At 36.4% G+C, this 17,171-nt stretch overlaps 1 protein-coding gene across 3 annotated transcripts in view; it reads left to right on the forward strand.

The window, feature by feature from the left end:
- The first annotated feature begins 351 nt into the window (after positions 1 to 351).
- The window catches only part of Plp (Pericentrin-like protein), a 147,968-nt gene continuing 131,148 nt past the window's right edge, over positions 352 to 17,171 (forward strand). For 2 of the 3 annotated variants that reach the window (XM_072539956.1, XM_072539958.1), the window contains exons 1-4: positions 352 to 587; positions 653 to 826; positions 15,621 to 16,148; positions 16,270 to 16,488. In XM_072539956.1, the coding sequence (XP_072396057.1) occupies positions 555 to 587; positions 653 to 826; positions 15,621 to 16,148; positions 16,270 to 16,488 (954 nt within the window). In that variant the 5' untranslated portion in view covers positions 352 to 554. The remainder of the gene's footprint in view (positions 588 to 652; positions 827 to 15,620; positions 16,149 to 16,269; positions 16,489 to 17,171) is intronic. The other variant, XM_072539957.1, reaches the window with a different exon arrangement.

Below are 17,171 nucleotides of genomic sequence, written 5' to 3' on the forward strand. Positions count from 1 at the left end.
TTTATACTTTGATATTTTTGGTGACTCACAATTTACAAAAAAAATATATGAATCTAAAACACGTAAGAAAATGAGAAATATAAATATTATATTGTTGGGTGGGTGAAGAGAAGTCCATAAAAAATGAATAGCTATACATGGCTATACTGATTACCAAATTGATCGTTAGTGAAGAATTAAATAGTGTAAACCCTTTTAATAAACGATTTTAAAATTGAAAGCTGCGATTCTTTTTGAATTTAATTTCCAAATTTACCCTTTTTTATTTTTTGGTTTAAAATAAATGGCTAAAGTCCCGACTCTCTGGAAAAACCATGAAAAAACGCATGTACAAACATGTCATATGTCAACTTGCCGCTGGCAACCGTCATGCCTTGCGCAATGTAAAATCAACAGAAAATTTTCAGGTTTAGTTTTCAAAGTTTAAGTTGAATTTGAATACCAATGTTTGTATTGGATTTTAAGGTTTAAAAATGTAATTTCTTGTGGATTTATGTGTGATTTATTAAAACAAAGTGACAAAGAATTAAAGCGATATCTTCTCATAGAAAGACATGGAGGGAACAAGTGACAAAAAACCTCACGAAGTAAGTTAAATTTAGCCCTATCAATTGAAAACAAAGCTACAATCTAAATATAATTTTTTCTTCAGGAATCTCCTTCGCACGATGATAAATCGGAAACAGATTCTGTTTCGCTGACTGTGAGCCTCCCTTTGGGCGAAGGAAAGGGGGAGGAAAAAAGTGAAGATATATCTGAACACATATCTTCCAATAGTGGTAGTATTGAAAACGATCGTTCCTTCCAGGAAATAGAAGTTTATAACGTACGTATTTTAGAATATAATCGTTTCTTAGTGTTATATAAAATATATCATAGTCTATGACTTTATTTTTTTATAATTTGAATTGTATAGCAGTTAGAACCAAGTAATGGCTTTGTATAATATGAAGAATCAATATGATTTCAGTTGTTAGTTTGGGATGTCTATCAGTTGATATCTATTACAGTGGCAAGTCCACAAATCATTTTGTATACATCTAAACTATTGTTTTTACAGTCTTTATCTTCATTGTTTTGTTTTATATGTTTATCCAATTGCTGAGTTTGTTGTGCTGTGACTGTTTTGCTAAGAATGTCTCACTGCATTAGTAGATACTATGTTATAGAATTCTGATAGTATGTTTTATCTTTTATGATTTTTGCAATTTATTTACTATGGCATAATTTGTTATTTTAAACCTCATCTATACTCCGACAAAAATTTGAAGACGATGACACATATATTTGCAGCTGCTGATAATGGTTAAATTTGAGAAGTGTCAGTAGCGTACTGTAGTGCACAGTGAACGTGAGTGAATTTTGATACATTAAAGCGGAAAGTTTTCACTGCAAACTCGTAGATTATTATTGTTATTTTAGACTATTATTATTGTTAGAATATTATTATTGTTAACAACTACCTATATTTCGTTATTTCGAGGTAAATTTAAATCTATTGATTTGCCGTGTTTGTCTTAAATGAAATCATGAAACGACAAGTAAACGCATTGTAAGATTTAAAACAAAACGATTAAGGCTTGGATTTGTAATAAAAAAATCAAGAATTAATTATTATATTGTAATGAAGTAAAACCATTAATACTTAGATTAGTTAAAGTTAAATTGATAGTTGATAGTTAAAATTACAGCAACTTTAAGTGCGCCAAAAACTCGCCAGCGTGGACGAAAACCTCTAGATCTAGATGAAACACAACTGAATTTAATCAGGAGGACTGTACATACATTCTTTTTAGAAAATAAGCCCCCAACGATCAAAACAGTTAGGACCAAGTTACTGGAAAACAATATGATTCCTCAAATGAGCGCCGAAACGCTAAGAAAAGTTCTACACAAGTTAAATTTTCGTTACATGAAACGATCTCGAAAATCAATTTTAATAGATAAAGAGGAAATAGTAGCATGGCGACGAAGATATTTGCGCTCTATTAGAGATTATCGTCTTTCCAAAAGAAAAATTTATTATCTTGATGAAACTTGGATTAATGCCGGTCATACAGTTTCCAAAATTTGGCATGATACGACTGTAACAACTCCTCGTCAAGCATTTATAGAAGGCTTATCAACAGGATTACGAGCACCATCAGGCAAAGGTCAGCGTCTTATTGTAGCTCATATCGGTAGTGATACAGGTTTTCTGCAAAATAGTGCTCTCATTTTTGTATCAAAGAAAACAGGCGACTATCATGAGGACATGGACGCCACATGCTTTGAAAGATGGTTCGAAAACGTTCTTCAGCGTATTGAACCTAATTCAGTGGTAGTATTAGACAATGCATCCTATCATAGCCGACTTGTTGAACGAATTCCTAATATGAGTGACAGAAAAGCAGTTTTACAAAATTGGTTAAAAGAAAAATCCATTCCATACGGCGAGGATATGGTTAAAATGGAGCTAATGAATATTATTAGACAACATCGTAGTACATATCGTCAGTATGCTGTGGATACAATGGCTAGACTTCATGGCATTACCGTCTTAAGACTACCACCTTATCATTGTGAACTAAACCCAATAGAATTAATTTGGGCACAAATGAAAGGATATGTAGCTCGAGAAAATGTCACTTTTAAAATTATTGATGTCCAGAGCCTCTTGCAAGCTAGTTTGGACAATATACATTCAACTGATTGGAGCAATGCGATAAGCCATGTTATTAAAGTAGAAGACGATATGTGGAGATTGGACGGCATGGTGGATACTGTTATTGAGCCTGTGACAATACAATTAGGATCAAATGATTCAGACAGTTCAACAGACAGTTCTGCAGAATCAATGGAGTAAAATAATTTGGAAAATTATGAGGTACATATTTTCTTCTTCTTTTTGTGTTAATATGACTATCTGTTTTTTCAATGTGCCTCCAGTAAGTTGTCATTCCATTGTTCTCGTGATCTTTACACTGATCCTCTTCAAATTGGAGAACCGTCTCTCGCCGTGCTTACTACTCTATTTGTTGTCATTCGGCTTATGTAGCCATTCCATTATACCTGTTTTTTACGCAGTTATTAATGCCGCCCACCTTGTCTTGTCATCGTTTTTTCAAAGGGTTGTCATATCTGCTATTTCTAACATTTTTTTGTCCTTTTTGTATCCGGTCGTGTTTCTGCCGCGCATTTATTGGTCTGATGACTGTTTTGTAAATTCTACGTTTCATTTCTTTTCCGATATTTTTATTTCTCCATATTGTTTCATTCAGGCAACCTGCGGCTCGTTTGCTTTATTCACTTGATCCTCCACTTCCGTTTCGAGTTTTCCATAGCTAGATAGATGAGGTACATATGTGCTTTTAAAATTAATTGAAACAGTCACATTTACCAGTGTTGTGAAAAAATTGATTACTCTTATAATAAAACAATCTCATTTAAATTCATCTCAGTCAGAAACAGACTCTGAATGAATATTGCATTGTGGATTAGGTCTATTGGGGACACCACGTACAAATAAAACGCACCGAAAACTTTACCCCATGGGTGGTGTGGAAACAAGTTAATTGGAGAGGTTATAACTCCACCTCTTAAGATTATTAAAAATTTGGTTCAGTTGTGATTAGTTTATTGTATATTAGCTTATTTATATCACCATAAATTGAATAGTTTATAGAAACACTAAAGATTTTATTGTATAAATTCATGAAACAAAATAAAATACCTGAAAGTTAAAACCTATTTATTTTAAGATTTTATTTCAGTTAATTGATACGCAACAAATCAAAACACGCATTCTGTAATTGACACTACAGTTGGCTAACTTTAGGTACTCAATGTCACTCTTTAATAAGAAGAGCCCTTAGAACATTCTCAAGCGATTAAAATCGGTTTTTAAGTCTTGTAAACCACATAATATAAACTGTACCTAGTACACTAGTTTGACCAAAATAGTTTTTCCAATTCAAAACAATTTTATTTAGAACAATATTATTTAAAATTTACAAATTCTAAAATCTTAATACCTCAGTACAGAGCCTTTACGATTAAAAATCATAACATAAATACGTATAAATACAAACGTTTTTACTAACAATTGTTATATTTGTTATTTGGCAATAAATTATCTAAACATTTTATTAAAAAAAACGTAGTCTAACTGTTTTTATTTTATTCAATAAATTCTCAAATAAATTCAAATTTTAATACAAGACTTTAAACACGCTTTCATGAAACGCCACTGATAAGGAGTGAGTAATTACGAATTCGGATTATTTGTGGTGACCAAATATTATTTGCTAAAACGTATCGTGAATGCATTTGTTGTTACAGCTGGCTCACTGTAAAAGACCGCATATCATCGAGTAAAATGTACGGAGATCAATAAAAATGTTGTGAACTGATATTGTGTTGATTTTCTTATTAGTAAACGGCGTATTTGATTTAGACCTCGTACAATTCGGCTGTTATATTAAATGTATTAGTCACCTTTTTGAATATCTTGGAGGACTATAGTCCCTTCAGTGCTGAGAAATACAAGTACTCAGAGCACATTCTAATATATATAAGTATTGGCTGATTTTCTTCATGTAAAAAACATAAATTTCCTATCTGGTTCTCATCAGATTTAAAATTTATTGAAAAAAGATTGCTAATAAAAAAAATTTATGCAAAAGGGAACTGCATAAGACTACCCCACTTCTACTAAGACTACTAAACTATATTCTCATTCTCAAATTTTTGACAATTCCCAAGTTTTTAAGAACGATGTTCTGATGACATCTCTGATTTTTCTTGATGGTACATGACATTATTAATTAATGAAGCCTCTCAAAAACTAATAACAATATTTTTTGATATACAGGATGAGTTTTTAGTGCAGGTCAATAATTCCATTGGGGTACAAGATATTCAAAAAAATTATTTAGAAAAAATGTAGGCTATTTTCCATTCTTGGAAAATATGTGAAATCCTACAGGGTGATTAATAACTATGTGGTATAGCAAACATACATTTTTTAAATGGGACACCCTTTATATTTTTTCATATTTATATTCCTCTCATAATTCTTATTCTTATAATATTGGCCTTTGCATTACTATACAGAGTATTTAACAAGTTATGACCATTTTTATTTCAAAATTCCTATGAAATCAACACATTGTATATAAAGAAGTAATGCACAAACAACTATTTATTTTATATAATAAGGTAAACAATATATTGTAGTTTTTAAATTCAGTTTTGTATACAGGGTGTACTACAAAACGAAATTACAATTTTCTCAATTTTTTTAAATGGATCACCCTGTATTTTTTTTAGAAATATTGTATTTATGATAATCTTTCATTTTTATATAGACCCTATACCTAAACTCATTATTTTCCGAGATAATTTTAGTTTTCTTCAAATTTCGGGAATACTGTAATGAAATTTATTTAACTGCTCTGTCTTTATTTAATTTATAATGTCTTTATTAATTTATTATATTGTTCTTATTCTAGTTTATTAAAAAGCACGATAATTTATATAAGTTTATTAACCACTAATTATTACATAATTTATTATAGGCGAACGTAACAAATTCGCGAGCGCGGGTTCAGAATTAACTGTTCCTTCCAAATCAAATGTCCTTTATATATGCCATTGCCTTTACGCTAGAATCATCGAACAGCCTTCTCGATTTGCGGCGAAATTATAACGGTAAGGCAAACGGGTATTTTTTTACATCGGCTCGACCGTTTCTGGAAGGTCCATTCAGGTAAATTTCTGCCGGCTAATAGAATACTCTCGTAAAATCTAAAAACAGAACACATTAGTCATAATATTTACGGTTATTTTAGGCCAGGATAATTATCGTAACATTGCCCCCCTCTTAAAAGATGGTTCCTCCTGGAACCTTGTCGGGACTGAAACCGGAACTGTATGCTGGTATCGGCAACTGGACCCTCTTTTACAACTTCCAGTTGTATAAAAATGACAAGGGACGGTTTTCTCTCCGCACCAGTAACTATGCGGATTGCAACAGACTAACACCTGGACTTCGGTGTCTTTAAAGATCTCCTCCACCATATTTCGGATAACCCTCCAATCTAATTGGCGGCACTCCAACTTTGGCATGGCTAACTTTTGCACGTCGGACTCTAGTACGTGCTCTCTCAATTGAAGTAAGGCTTCCCACACATCTCGGTAGGTAGGTTGGTCACGGGCAGTGTCTTTTGTTACCAGGTAGAAAAGGTAACGTGATGCATCTTGGAGTTTCAAGGTTTTACCGGGAGCTGGCACCTGGCATTGAAGTTCTGTAACTCGACCAAACTTCCTTCGAAAGACGGATGCCAACCCTGGTGCGTCTTTGATACTGGCCGGGATGGTAAGGGCCAGCGAGTAGTCATCGGGGAGCGCGAGTAGATCTTGCTTTTCTTCAGTGGTAACACCATGTCTTGCTTTACCGGTACCTCCATAGGCACCCATGAATTCCTCAAACGTGAGGTCAGACACGTCTTGGACTTGGTTTACTTCCACTTCTTCATCTACGTCGTGGTCACCTTCGAAAGACGCCAGCCGGTTATGGTGTACTATCATCGGCTTTCCCCTCGGAATCTTGCTTATTCGGTAGATGACATCGTTGATCTTCTCCATGATGAGGTATGGACCTTCCCAAAACTGCTGCAATTTGGGAGAACAACCTTTTCGCTTCTTGGGATTATACAGCCATACTTTGTCGTTCTTCTTAAAGCAACCCTTTTCGGCTTGTGTATCGTACCGTTTCTTCATTCGGTCGCTAGCGATCTGAAGGTGGGAACGGACCAACTCATGTACATCGTCCATTCTTCTTCGTAATTCGATCACATAATCTTCACCTGCTACATCTTCTCCAGGTCGACACCCAAATTCTAGATCACAAGGTAGTCGCATTTCGCGTCCGAATAGGACTCTGGCTGGTGTCTGGCCCGTTGATTCGTTAACAGCAGATCTGTAGGCCATTGTGAAGAACGGAAGGTATTGGTCCCAGTCTCGCTGATGATCCGACACCATCTTTGTCAAATACTTGCCAACTGTCCTATTCATTCGTTCTACCATACCATCCGATTGCGGATGATACGCGGTAGTTCTTGTTTTCTTCATGCCTAGTCTATCACATATTCCTTGGAATAGATCACTTTCAAAGTTCCTGCCTTGGTCACTATGGATCTCCAAAGGCACTCCAAATCGGCTGATATATTCTTGGATCAACTTATCTGCAACGGTGGCGGCCTTCTGGTCTGGAAGTGCATAAATCTCGACCCACTTAGTGAAGTAATCCATTACTACCAACATGTACTTGCCCCCATTTTCACTTTCTGGAAATGGCCCTGCAATGTCCAAAGCTATTCTTTCAAACGGGCTTCCAACATTATATTGTCTCATAGGAGCTCTCCTTTTCCGGTGAGGCCCGTTACTCGTAGCACAAATAGTACATTTCTTACACCAGTCTTTTACGTCGTCGGAACTGTTCATCCAATAAAACCGTTCCCGAATTCGCTGAAGGGTTTTCCTTACACCAAAATGCCCTCCCGATGGACTGTCGTGTAACTGACGAAGTACTTCGGCTATTCTGCTCTTTGGGATCACCAACTGTCTTCTTTTCTCTGAACCGTCATCATTTTCCAGGACTCGTTTGAGCAAGCCATCTTCGATGATAAATGAGTCCCACTGGGCCCAATACGTCTTAACTACTGAGCATAGGTTTGATATTTCCTGCCAAGGTGGTCGACGGTTTTCCTCTTTCCATTTTCGGATTTTCTGTATAACTGGATCTCTCTCTTGTTCTTCCCTTATCTTAGTAGGCGTCCAGTCGTCGTTGACAATCGTCGTTCTTAGCACTGCTGCTTCCTTGGATTCCGTTTTGTTGCAGTGGGAACACTCTGCGGGGCATGGCCTTCTGGAAAGAGAATCAGCATTTCTGTGGCTAACTCCGGCTCGGTGCTCAATCTTAAAATCGTATTCTTGGAGTCGTTCGATCCACCTGGCTATCTGACCCTCTGGATTCTTAAACTGCATCAACCACTTAAGGGCGGCATGGTCGGTTCGGATTAAAAACTTCCTTCCATAGAGGTATTGATAGAAGTGCTCTACTGATTTAACTACTGCTAGAAGTTCTCTTCTCGTGACGCAATAATTCCGCTCAGGTTTTGAAAGAACTTTACTAAAATATCCGAGGACTCGTTCCTGTCCTCCTTGAATCTGAGACAGCACTCCTCCAATTCCCACATTACTTGCATCCGTATCTAAGATGAACTCTCCTTCTGGCAGTGGATACCCCAAAATTGGTGCTGTTATTAAATGCTTTTTCAACGTTTCAAAGGCATTTTGGCAGTCTATATCCCAGCGGTATTCTCTTGCTTCCTCTGTAAGTCGCGTTAATGGCTTAGCGATATCTGCAAACTTCTTAATAAACCTCCGGTAGTAAGTACATAGTCCAAGAAAACTTCTCACTTGATGTTTGTCAGTTGGTTTTGGCCATTCCTTAATGGAATCGATTTTTCCCTTATCCACGGCCACTCCTTCTTTACTGACTATATGACCCAGATAATTGACTTTACCTTGAAATAGCTGGCACTTCTTGGGGTTTAGCATCAATTGGGCAGCTTTAAGTCGATTAAAAACGTTTTCTAAATTCCTCAAATGATCTTCGAATGTCTCCCCCAAGACGATTATGTCATCTAAATAAACCAGGCATGTTTTCCAAGATAACCCTCTCAACACATTTTCCATAAGCCTCTCAAATGTCGCAGGAGCATTACAAAGTCCAAATGGCATAACGTTGAATTGCCACAATCCAGATCCTGTGGTGAAGGCTGTCTTTTCTTTATCGACTGGGTCCATTTCTACCTGCCAGTATCCAGACTTCAAATCTAAAGTAGAAAACAATTTACTTCCAGCCAATGTGTCCAACGTGTCATCGATCCGAGGCAGAGGATAACTATCTTTCTTGGTAACGTTGTTCAGCAAACGGTAATCCACACAGAACCTCGTCGTTCCGTCTTTCTTCTTAACCAGGACCACCGGAGAGACCCATGGACTCGTAGAAGGTTCTATCACCCCGTCTTTCTTCATTTCCTGAACAATCGTTTCAGCTTCCTCTCTCTTCGCCTGTGGTAATCGTCGAGCTGTTTGACGAATTGGCTTAGCATTACCAGTATCAATTTTATGCTTAACAACGGTAGTTCTTCCCGTCTTTCCTCCTTTCGGTACGAAAATATCACGATACTGCCGAAGAAATTCCCTTAATTTCCTTTTCTCCATCTGATTTAGAGACTGTCCTGCAACTGCAACCATTTGGTCGAATTTGTCGTTGGAATTATCAGATGTTGTCGCCTGACGAATTATGGATGTCACAGGTACACAAGTTCCTACTTTTGTCTCTTTCTTTATGGTCACTGGGTAGTCGTTGACATTGATAAGTCTCACAGGAATTTCTTTAGCCGAAGTCACCAATTCCTTTCCAATTATGATTCCACGGCCAACCTCATCGTCGTGGTTCCAAGGCTCCATCATAACAGGTCTCCCTTCGTCTACAATTCCCTGTAGTCGCGCTACTATGATCGTTTCGCTTCTCGCAGGCACGACTGTATCTTCTGTAATGGCTGCTTGCACAGTGTTGTCATTATGTGGATGGAGAAATACCTCCTCGTTGCCAACTTTGATTACCTTATTCTTAAAATCCAATTGGAATCCATGCATATTCATTACGTCCATTCCTAATATAACATCCTCTTCGATGTCAGCAACTATAACAGTATGGACAAACTTTTCTGCCCCAATTCCCAATTGTACCTGGATTTCTCCATGAATGTTGGCATTTTCGCCTGTAGCGGTCCGAAGTCGTAACCTCGTTGGTAACAGTTTCTTTCGGCTGTTTATAACTGTCGGGCGTATAATGGTTCTGGTCGCTCCGGTATCCACCAACAACGTATGCTTTTTACCATTTATGTCTCCATCTACATATACACTATCTTCACGACATTTCAAAGAAGCTATTAGTATGAGAGGGTCTTTGGAAAAGTTCTGGGTCGAAGCTGCCCCCCTAAGGCTGACCCGTTCTAGTTTTCCTGATGGTGAGTTTCTTGATTTGCGTCGTACCTAGGGTGCTTACAGGAGCTTCGTACGTGTCCTATTTCGCCACAATTCCAGCATCTGATGGTCTTCGTTTTCTTGTATGTCATGCTTTTCATCATATTAACGAGCTGGTCAAGTTTATCTTCATCTCCTTCCTCTTTTACAGTCCTAACTTTACTGTACCCGCCAGAGGCCTGCGTAGCTGACTCGTATTCGAGGGCGGCGGATAGGACATCAACCAGCGTCTTGTGACGAGCTAATCGCAGTGTTCTCTGCATTTCATGATCACGAAGACCATCAATAAACGTTTGAACGGCCAATTTTTCCATCATGTCTTCGGGAGCTGTTGGATAAGCATATCGTACTAATCTGGCAATATCTACCTCATATTCTTGAAGAGCCTCATCTTTCTTCTGTCTACGATTTTTAAGCTGTGACTGATATACATGCTCCAAATGTTCGTGGCCATATCGCATATTTAACCTCTTCTTCAGTTGTTCGAAATCATCGGTCTCCTCTACGGCTATGGTCTGAAGCACATCTAAGGCATCTCCTCGAAGGGCGATAGTCAGGTTTACAGCCTTTTCTTTTTCAGACCATCCATTTGCTCTTGCGGCTGATTCGAACTGTTTCATGTAGTTGTTCCATGATGATTTTCCGTCGAAAGTTGGGACTTTAACATGAATAGAACCTCCACTTCCTTCAAATTTCGGCCGTGTCTCCAACTTAAATTTCGTCTCGTCTTCTTTTATCTCCACTGTAATCGGATTGTTACCTCTCTCTGCTGTCCCTGTTTCCTCCATCTTCCTTTCCATCTCTTTCCATATCTTTTCTTCGAAGGCCAACATATCGGCAGCAACTTGGTTTTTTAACGAAGACACTCTATCGTCAAGAGCAGATATCTCTGAAGTGACTTTAGAGATGTTAGCAGAAACTTTGCTTTCCAGAGAAGAAATCTCGTTAGAAACTTTGCTTTCTAAAGAAGCGATGTCGCCGGATACTTTGTTCTCCAATGATGCGATGTCGCCGGAAACTTTGGCTACATCACCAGAAACTTTGGCTACATCACCAGAAACTTTGGCTACATCAGAAGAAACTTTCGAAATCGACGAGAGGACAGCATCATGCTTGTCTTCAAATATATAAGTTTCTGGATCTAGTCCTTCTTCTAGCAAAGCGTTCTTTAGTCGTTGGACTAACTCAGCCTTTTTTCCGGTAGAAGCTAATTCTCTGTCTTCGAGATGTCTTCTTAAATTCGTCACTGTGAGCTCATAAATCGTAGCCATTTTCACAATTTATTTTACGTATTCACTTGTATTATTATTATAAGTCTAATTTATGTTCGATCTCACTCTGACACCATTTGTAATGAAATTTATTTAACTGCTCTGTCTTTATTTAATTTATAATGTCTTTATTAATTTATTATATTGTTCTTATTCTAGTTTATTAAAAAGCACGATAATTTATATAAGTTTATTAACCACTAATTATTACATAATTTATTATAGGCGAACGTAACAAATTCGCGAGCGCGGGTTCAGAATTAACTGTTCCTTCCAAATCAAATGTCCTTTATATATGCCATTGCCTTTACGCTAGAATCATCGAACAGCCTTCTCGATTTGCGGCGAAATTATAACGGTAAGGCAAACGGGTATTTTTTTACATCGGCTCGACCGTTTCTGGAAGGTCCATTCAGGTAAATTTCTGCCGGCTAATAGAATACTCTCGTAAAATCTAAAAACAGAACACATTAGTCATAATATTTACGGTTATTTTAGGCCAGGATAATTATCGTAACAATACATTCAATTTTTGTAAGTAGAAATAAGTAGGTATTGGGTGTTGAGTGATAATATAGCAAAATTATTTTTATTCAATAAGTAACTAACAAAAAATATAAACCATAATAATATGTAATGAATGTAACAATTTATTTGATATTAAGGAAATAAGTGTAAAGTAAATGTTCAAAATGTCCACCTTCAATGTCTATACAAGTTTGTAACTGATATTCAAATGACTGAGCCACATTTTTTAGCACTTGTAAGTCAATTTTATTAAAAGCTTCTCTTATTCTATTTTTCATATCATCTGATGTTGTTGGAGTCTTCTGGTATATAAGGTCTTTTATGCCCTACTTGAAAAAATAAATTTTGGAGAATTCCAAAGTAAATTGCCACTCTTTTAGGCTTTTGTGGTTACACCTTGCTTTGCCACACGAATATTTTGAGCTACAGTTTTAATTTTCAATAAAAAACTTCCCAAAACTGCATTTATCAAATGATTTGTGGCACCAGAGTCTATTATAAAGTCAATGTTTTTGTTTACACTTTCATCAATTATTGTTTCACCTCTGTCAAAATTCAGATTGACAATTCTGACATTCCCCATCCACCTTAACAAACTCCTTTCTTTTGTCACACAAAACTGTATTAGGATGTGGCGATTCAAATTCATTTAGTTCAGTAAGAAATGAAATGTCTTCTTCAATGTGATTTGGACTGACACTTGCACTATTAACGCGGCGCAAGCCGCCCTGTCTGTGTTTAACCTTATAGGCAACATAAAGCAACGCACCATAGACAGAGCTCTTCATACGGCCCCCGACAGTCTTTGTAGGCCCGTGACAGTAGTGTTTGATTTAACTTCTTTCTTTTTTTCTAAGTCTAATCGAAATAGTACTATTATTCAACTGATTTTTTTATTTGTATATATCGTTCCGGTTCTTATGCTCCCGTAGAATTCCATAAACTTGGTTCATTTTGATACAAATTTAAAAAATCAAAAATAACTTCGTTTGTCCATTCCATTTATTAGCAAAAAACTTATAAAAAAATTGCAAAACAATTTTGACAACACTACAGACAACTACTTGTGTCAGAGAATAAACAACTTCTGACTTGCGACTTGCACTTGTCTTCTGTTAAAATACGGACGCGCTCGGATCGCGTCGCACAGGCATGTACCGCACCTTTGATGTTATCGACTTATCGATCTCGATCTCGATAGATACGACTCACCCCGACGCATCAGCACTCAGCCACTCAGTTTTCAGCAAAACAAAAGGTTTAAACATGTGTAGTCCAGTAATTAATACCAAAGCTATTGAGAGTATGCAGTCCAGTAATTAGACCGAAGGTACTTTATCGTTTAACTTAAACACGCCACAAAGTCCGAATTGAATTTCCGAAACACTTTTTTGTTTCTTCTTTTTAGCAAACGATTTGTCCTATTCACTGTCTGATATTTCACTAGCAGAGTCGTCACTATCTGAATTGTCTATCCGAATAATTAGAGGCCGGACCTCATCTATAACTCGTTCGGTTTGAATAGACTGAACGATTATGTCTTCCGTATGTCTAATACAATTTTGCCATTGTTCTGCCTTTATTTGTTCTAGCGATTCTTTCCATAAACCAAGAACGCTAGCGCCATCTTCTGTTTTGGATGCATGTTTATCATAAAAATTTTTGGCTATACCCCAAACTAACTCAATTGCATTATAGTGGCAATGGTAGGGCGGAAGTCGAAGAACTTCATGTCCACATTTAAGAGCCATTTGGTCAGTAACAAATTTTTTTTGAATTTTGTGCTCTCCACACCTTTGAAGTACTTAAATTCTTTGATTCTACAATAGAACGATTTCCGAAGTGGAAATTGAAACGTCAATAAACGTACTTTAACCTTTAATTGTGGCTTATTCCCATTTAAATAGTAATTAATTTAAAATGCCACGAGAAATAAACTTCAGAACAATACTTTACTATTCTTCTTTGGATTTCTGGTTCTTCTGTTCCATCCGTGTTTAATGCAACTCCTAAATATGTGAAACTTTCTACCGTTTCAATATCGTCCTCTAATTCAACTGTGCGTCTGTTTCCCCTAGCTCTTGCCTGTGTTAACTTTTTTGTCTTTTGAATATTTATTTCTAGTCCGGTCTCTTTTGCCTTTGTTTTTAATTGTGAATATATTTCTGCCGTCTCTTCTGTTCTGCGAGACATGATGCTGATATCGGCATAGGCAGCAATCTGTATTGATTTATTTGTTAGGAGAGTACCTCTTCCTATATTCAACTGTCTTATCACGTATTCCAAGGTCAGTTTGAATAGTGTCGGTGCCAGCCCGTCTCCTTGCTCTAATCCTTGGACTATTGTAAAGTTTTCAGTGAGCTCATTTTGGACTCTGACAGTTGCTATTGACGAATCCATTGTTGTTTTTACCAGTCGGATGTATTTTTGGGGGATATTAAAGCTCTGCAATATTTGATATAACTTGTTCCTATTAATTGAGTCGTAGGCTTGTTTGAAATCTATGAATATGTTGTGGACGCCAATGTCGTATTCCCACGATTTGTTAAAAATTTGTTTCACTGTGAATAGTTGGTCAGTTGTAGATATTCCTTGTCGGAAACCGGTTTTTCATATTCCCCGACAATATTTTCAGTTAGTTGTTGGAGTCGTTTGTTTAGTATGTAAGTAAAAATTTTGTATGCCGTGCACAAGAGGATTATGCCGCGATAATTTTCGCATTTCATTGGTTTCGAAAATTAGTTTACGGATTTTAATATCAGATGTCGCTATTTGCGTCTATACGAAGCCATGTTAGAGTTGCTTCCTAACACAGAAAAGATTTATTTTCACGTTCAGAGCGACTGTGAAAGCCGTTCTGAAGAGGCCTATTAGGCCGAAATACGTATAAGCGGATGCACAGGCGCCCTGTACGTGAAATCAAATCTTAACTGTGGTTTCCTTTTTTTCGCATTTCAGTTTATCCTTTTTTTATAGATTGAGCATATAATCCCGGTTTTCCAATCATTAGGAATCTTTTCATCATTCCAAATCTCGTTCATGAGCATATGCATTGGTCCTACTAGGTGATGGCAACCTAATTTATATAGCTCAGGGGGGACGTTGTCAACACCTGGAGCCTTATTGTTCTTTTGTGCTCGTATTGCCTGTTTTACCTCTTCCATCGTTGGGGGTTCTATATTTTCGGTGTCTCCCTCATTGTGATGCATATCCATATGCTCTTCATTTTCTTGTGTCCCTAAAATAGCTTGGAAATAGGTTTTCCAGACTGATTTTATTTCTTTTGGATCACTGTATATTTGTCCTTCTTGATTTCTGCATAGATTTGTTCGGGGTTTGTATCCTTCTCTTAAATTGCGTGAATATCTGTACGCCTGTCTTATATTGTTGCTTTGAAGACTTTCTTCCATTTTCTGTATATTGCCGTTTTCGAGAGAACGGTTCAGTCTACAGAAAAGTGATAATAAACATTTTTGCTTTAAATTATCTCAGCTACATTTTTTATTTGAAACATTGTTTTCTATGGCGTTCAGATTCTTGGTAAATCGATGTTTTTTTAGTTTTTACCCCCCTACGAGTGGGATTTTAGGGGGAAGCTCGGGGGTAAAAGTGGTAAACTGTTTTGCATTTTTTGTGGGGTCCCAAAATTCAGCTTGTTCGTATCATTTTTAGGGGTTAAATCTCTAACCACTGGACTAATAAGTGCATCTTGTTTTTCAGTATCAGGGCACTTATTTGAACGAAGATAAAAGAGATGAAGTAGATTTAGATGAAAAACAACCTGATATCTTGAATGAAAGTCTACAAAGTGAATCTAGCATTATAAGTTTACTATATCTAGAAAGAATAGAAGAAAACTGTGTGGCCAATATGTTAGAAGATAGTTTTCAAGGCGATGTCAGTAAATCTGACAAAGATTTAAGCACCGGATCAAAAGAAGAGAGTTTTAATATGTTCCAAAACCTAGACCTAGATGACAAAAGTCTGTCCAATATTAGACATAGTACCCAACTCAGTATAGACGAAAAGAATTTGAATGCCTCACATTTTGGACTTGAACCAGTTTGTAATGAGGAGGAATTAAGTAGAAAGCTTAAGGATTTTGAAGAACTTATAAATATTAAGAATAACGCGATAGCCGCCCTTACCAGTGAATTAGATTCGTTCAGAGAAATGAGCAACCCCAATACCGTAAGTACTCTGTCAACTACTGAGTACAAGCAGCTACAGGAGGAGTGGAATGGAAAGGTGGGTATGATATTTGGTATGCTAATACAAGTATCTAACACTATATACTGACATATCATACTTAGTGGTTTGCTCATAAGACAGCTTCTCTGGCACTGTCATTTCTTAATTTTTTCTTCAGGTTTTAGAATACAATACTGCGATTTTGATGAAAAATGATTTAATACAGAAATTAACTGAATCATTGGACCAATCATCGAAGGAAAAACAAGAGCTAATGTCAAAAATTGGCGACTTCGAAAGGGAAATTTCTGAATTGAGAGAAACGATAAAAATTGCTCAAGTAAAAAATGAAACTTCTGACTCACTCCAAGAAGGATTGGATTCGAGTATTCACGATGTAAGTATAAAATTTCTTTCGTCTTTTATAATAGGGATGTTCACTAATTTTTAAATATAGTTAAATTCAGTTAAATTTAATAGATTATAAAATATATAAAAATATAGTAAACATGAAATTGTTTAAAAATATATATTTTTTAAGATAAATCAATTCTTAATTTTAATTTTGATGGAGGCTAGAAAAACGGCTCCTCGCAGCGAGGCTACGGTGTGTGACGTCAGCAGTCGTATCGACAACTTGTTGTGTATACGTATTTACGAAGTGTAACCAGTTCTTTAAGTATTTATACAGTAATAATGAAGCCAAATAAGTGGTGTTTGCTACAAAGAGAGAGACAAACTAGAAAAGGCAGTTATTATGCAAGTTAGAAGAAAAATAAATGCAAATATCTGTACCTCGGAGAGCAGTTTAAAACTTTTTTTCACCAAAAAGTATTATTGCTGATGCTATTTATTGAGATATTGAAACAATATTTTAATAGAACATTCTGTTTATTGTTATTTATATGATACATTTGTTATAATTAAAAACAAATTTGTTCCTGTTTTTTAACCCTTTTAACGGACATGGTGTTGTATCCATCTAATAAAGTTATTGTACTATAAGAATTAGTATGGAGTATTTAATAACAACTACAATCCTATTTGACTTTTACTGACAAAATTTATTTAACCATACAA

Source organism: Diabrotica undecimpunctata, chromosome 8, assembly GCF_040954645.1.
Source record: "Diabrotica undecimpunctata isolate CICGRU chromosome 8, icDiaUnde3, whole genome shotgun sequence".
Lineage (NCBI taxonomy): Eukaryota > Metazoa > Arthropoda > Insecta > Coleoptera > Chrysomelidae > Diabrotica > Diabrotica undecimpunctata.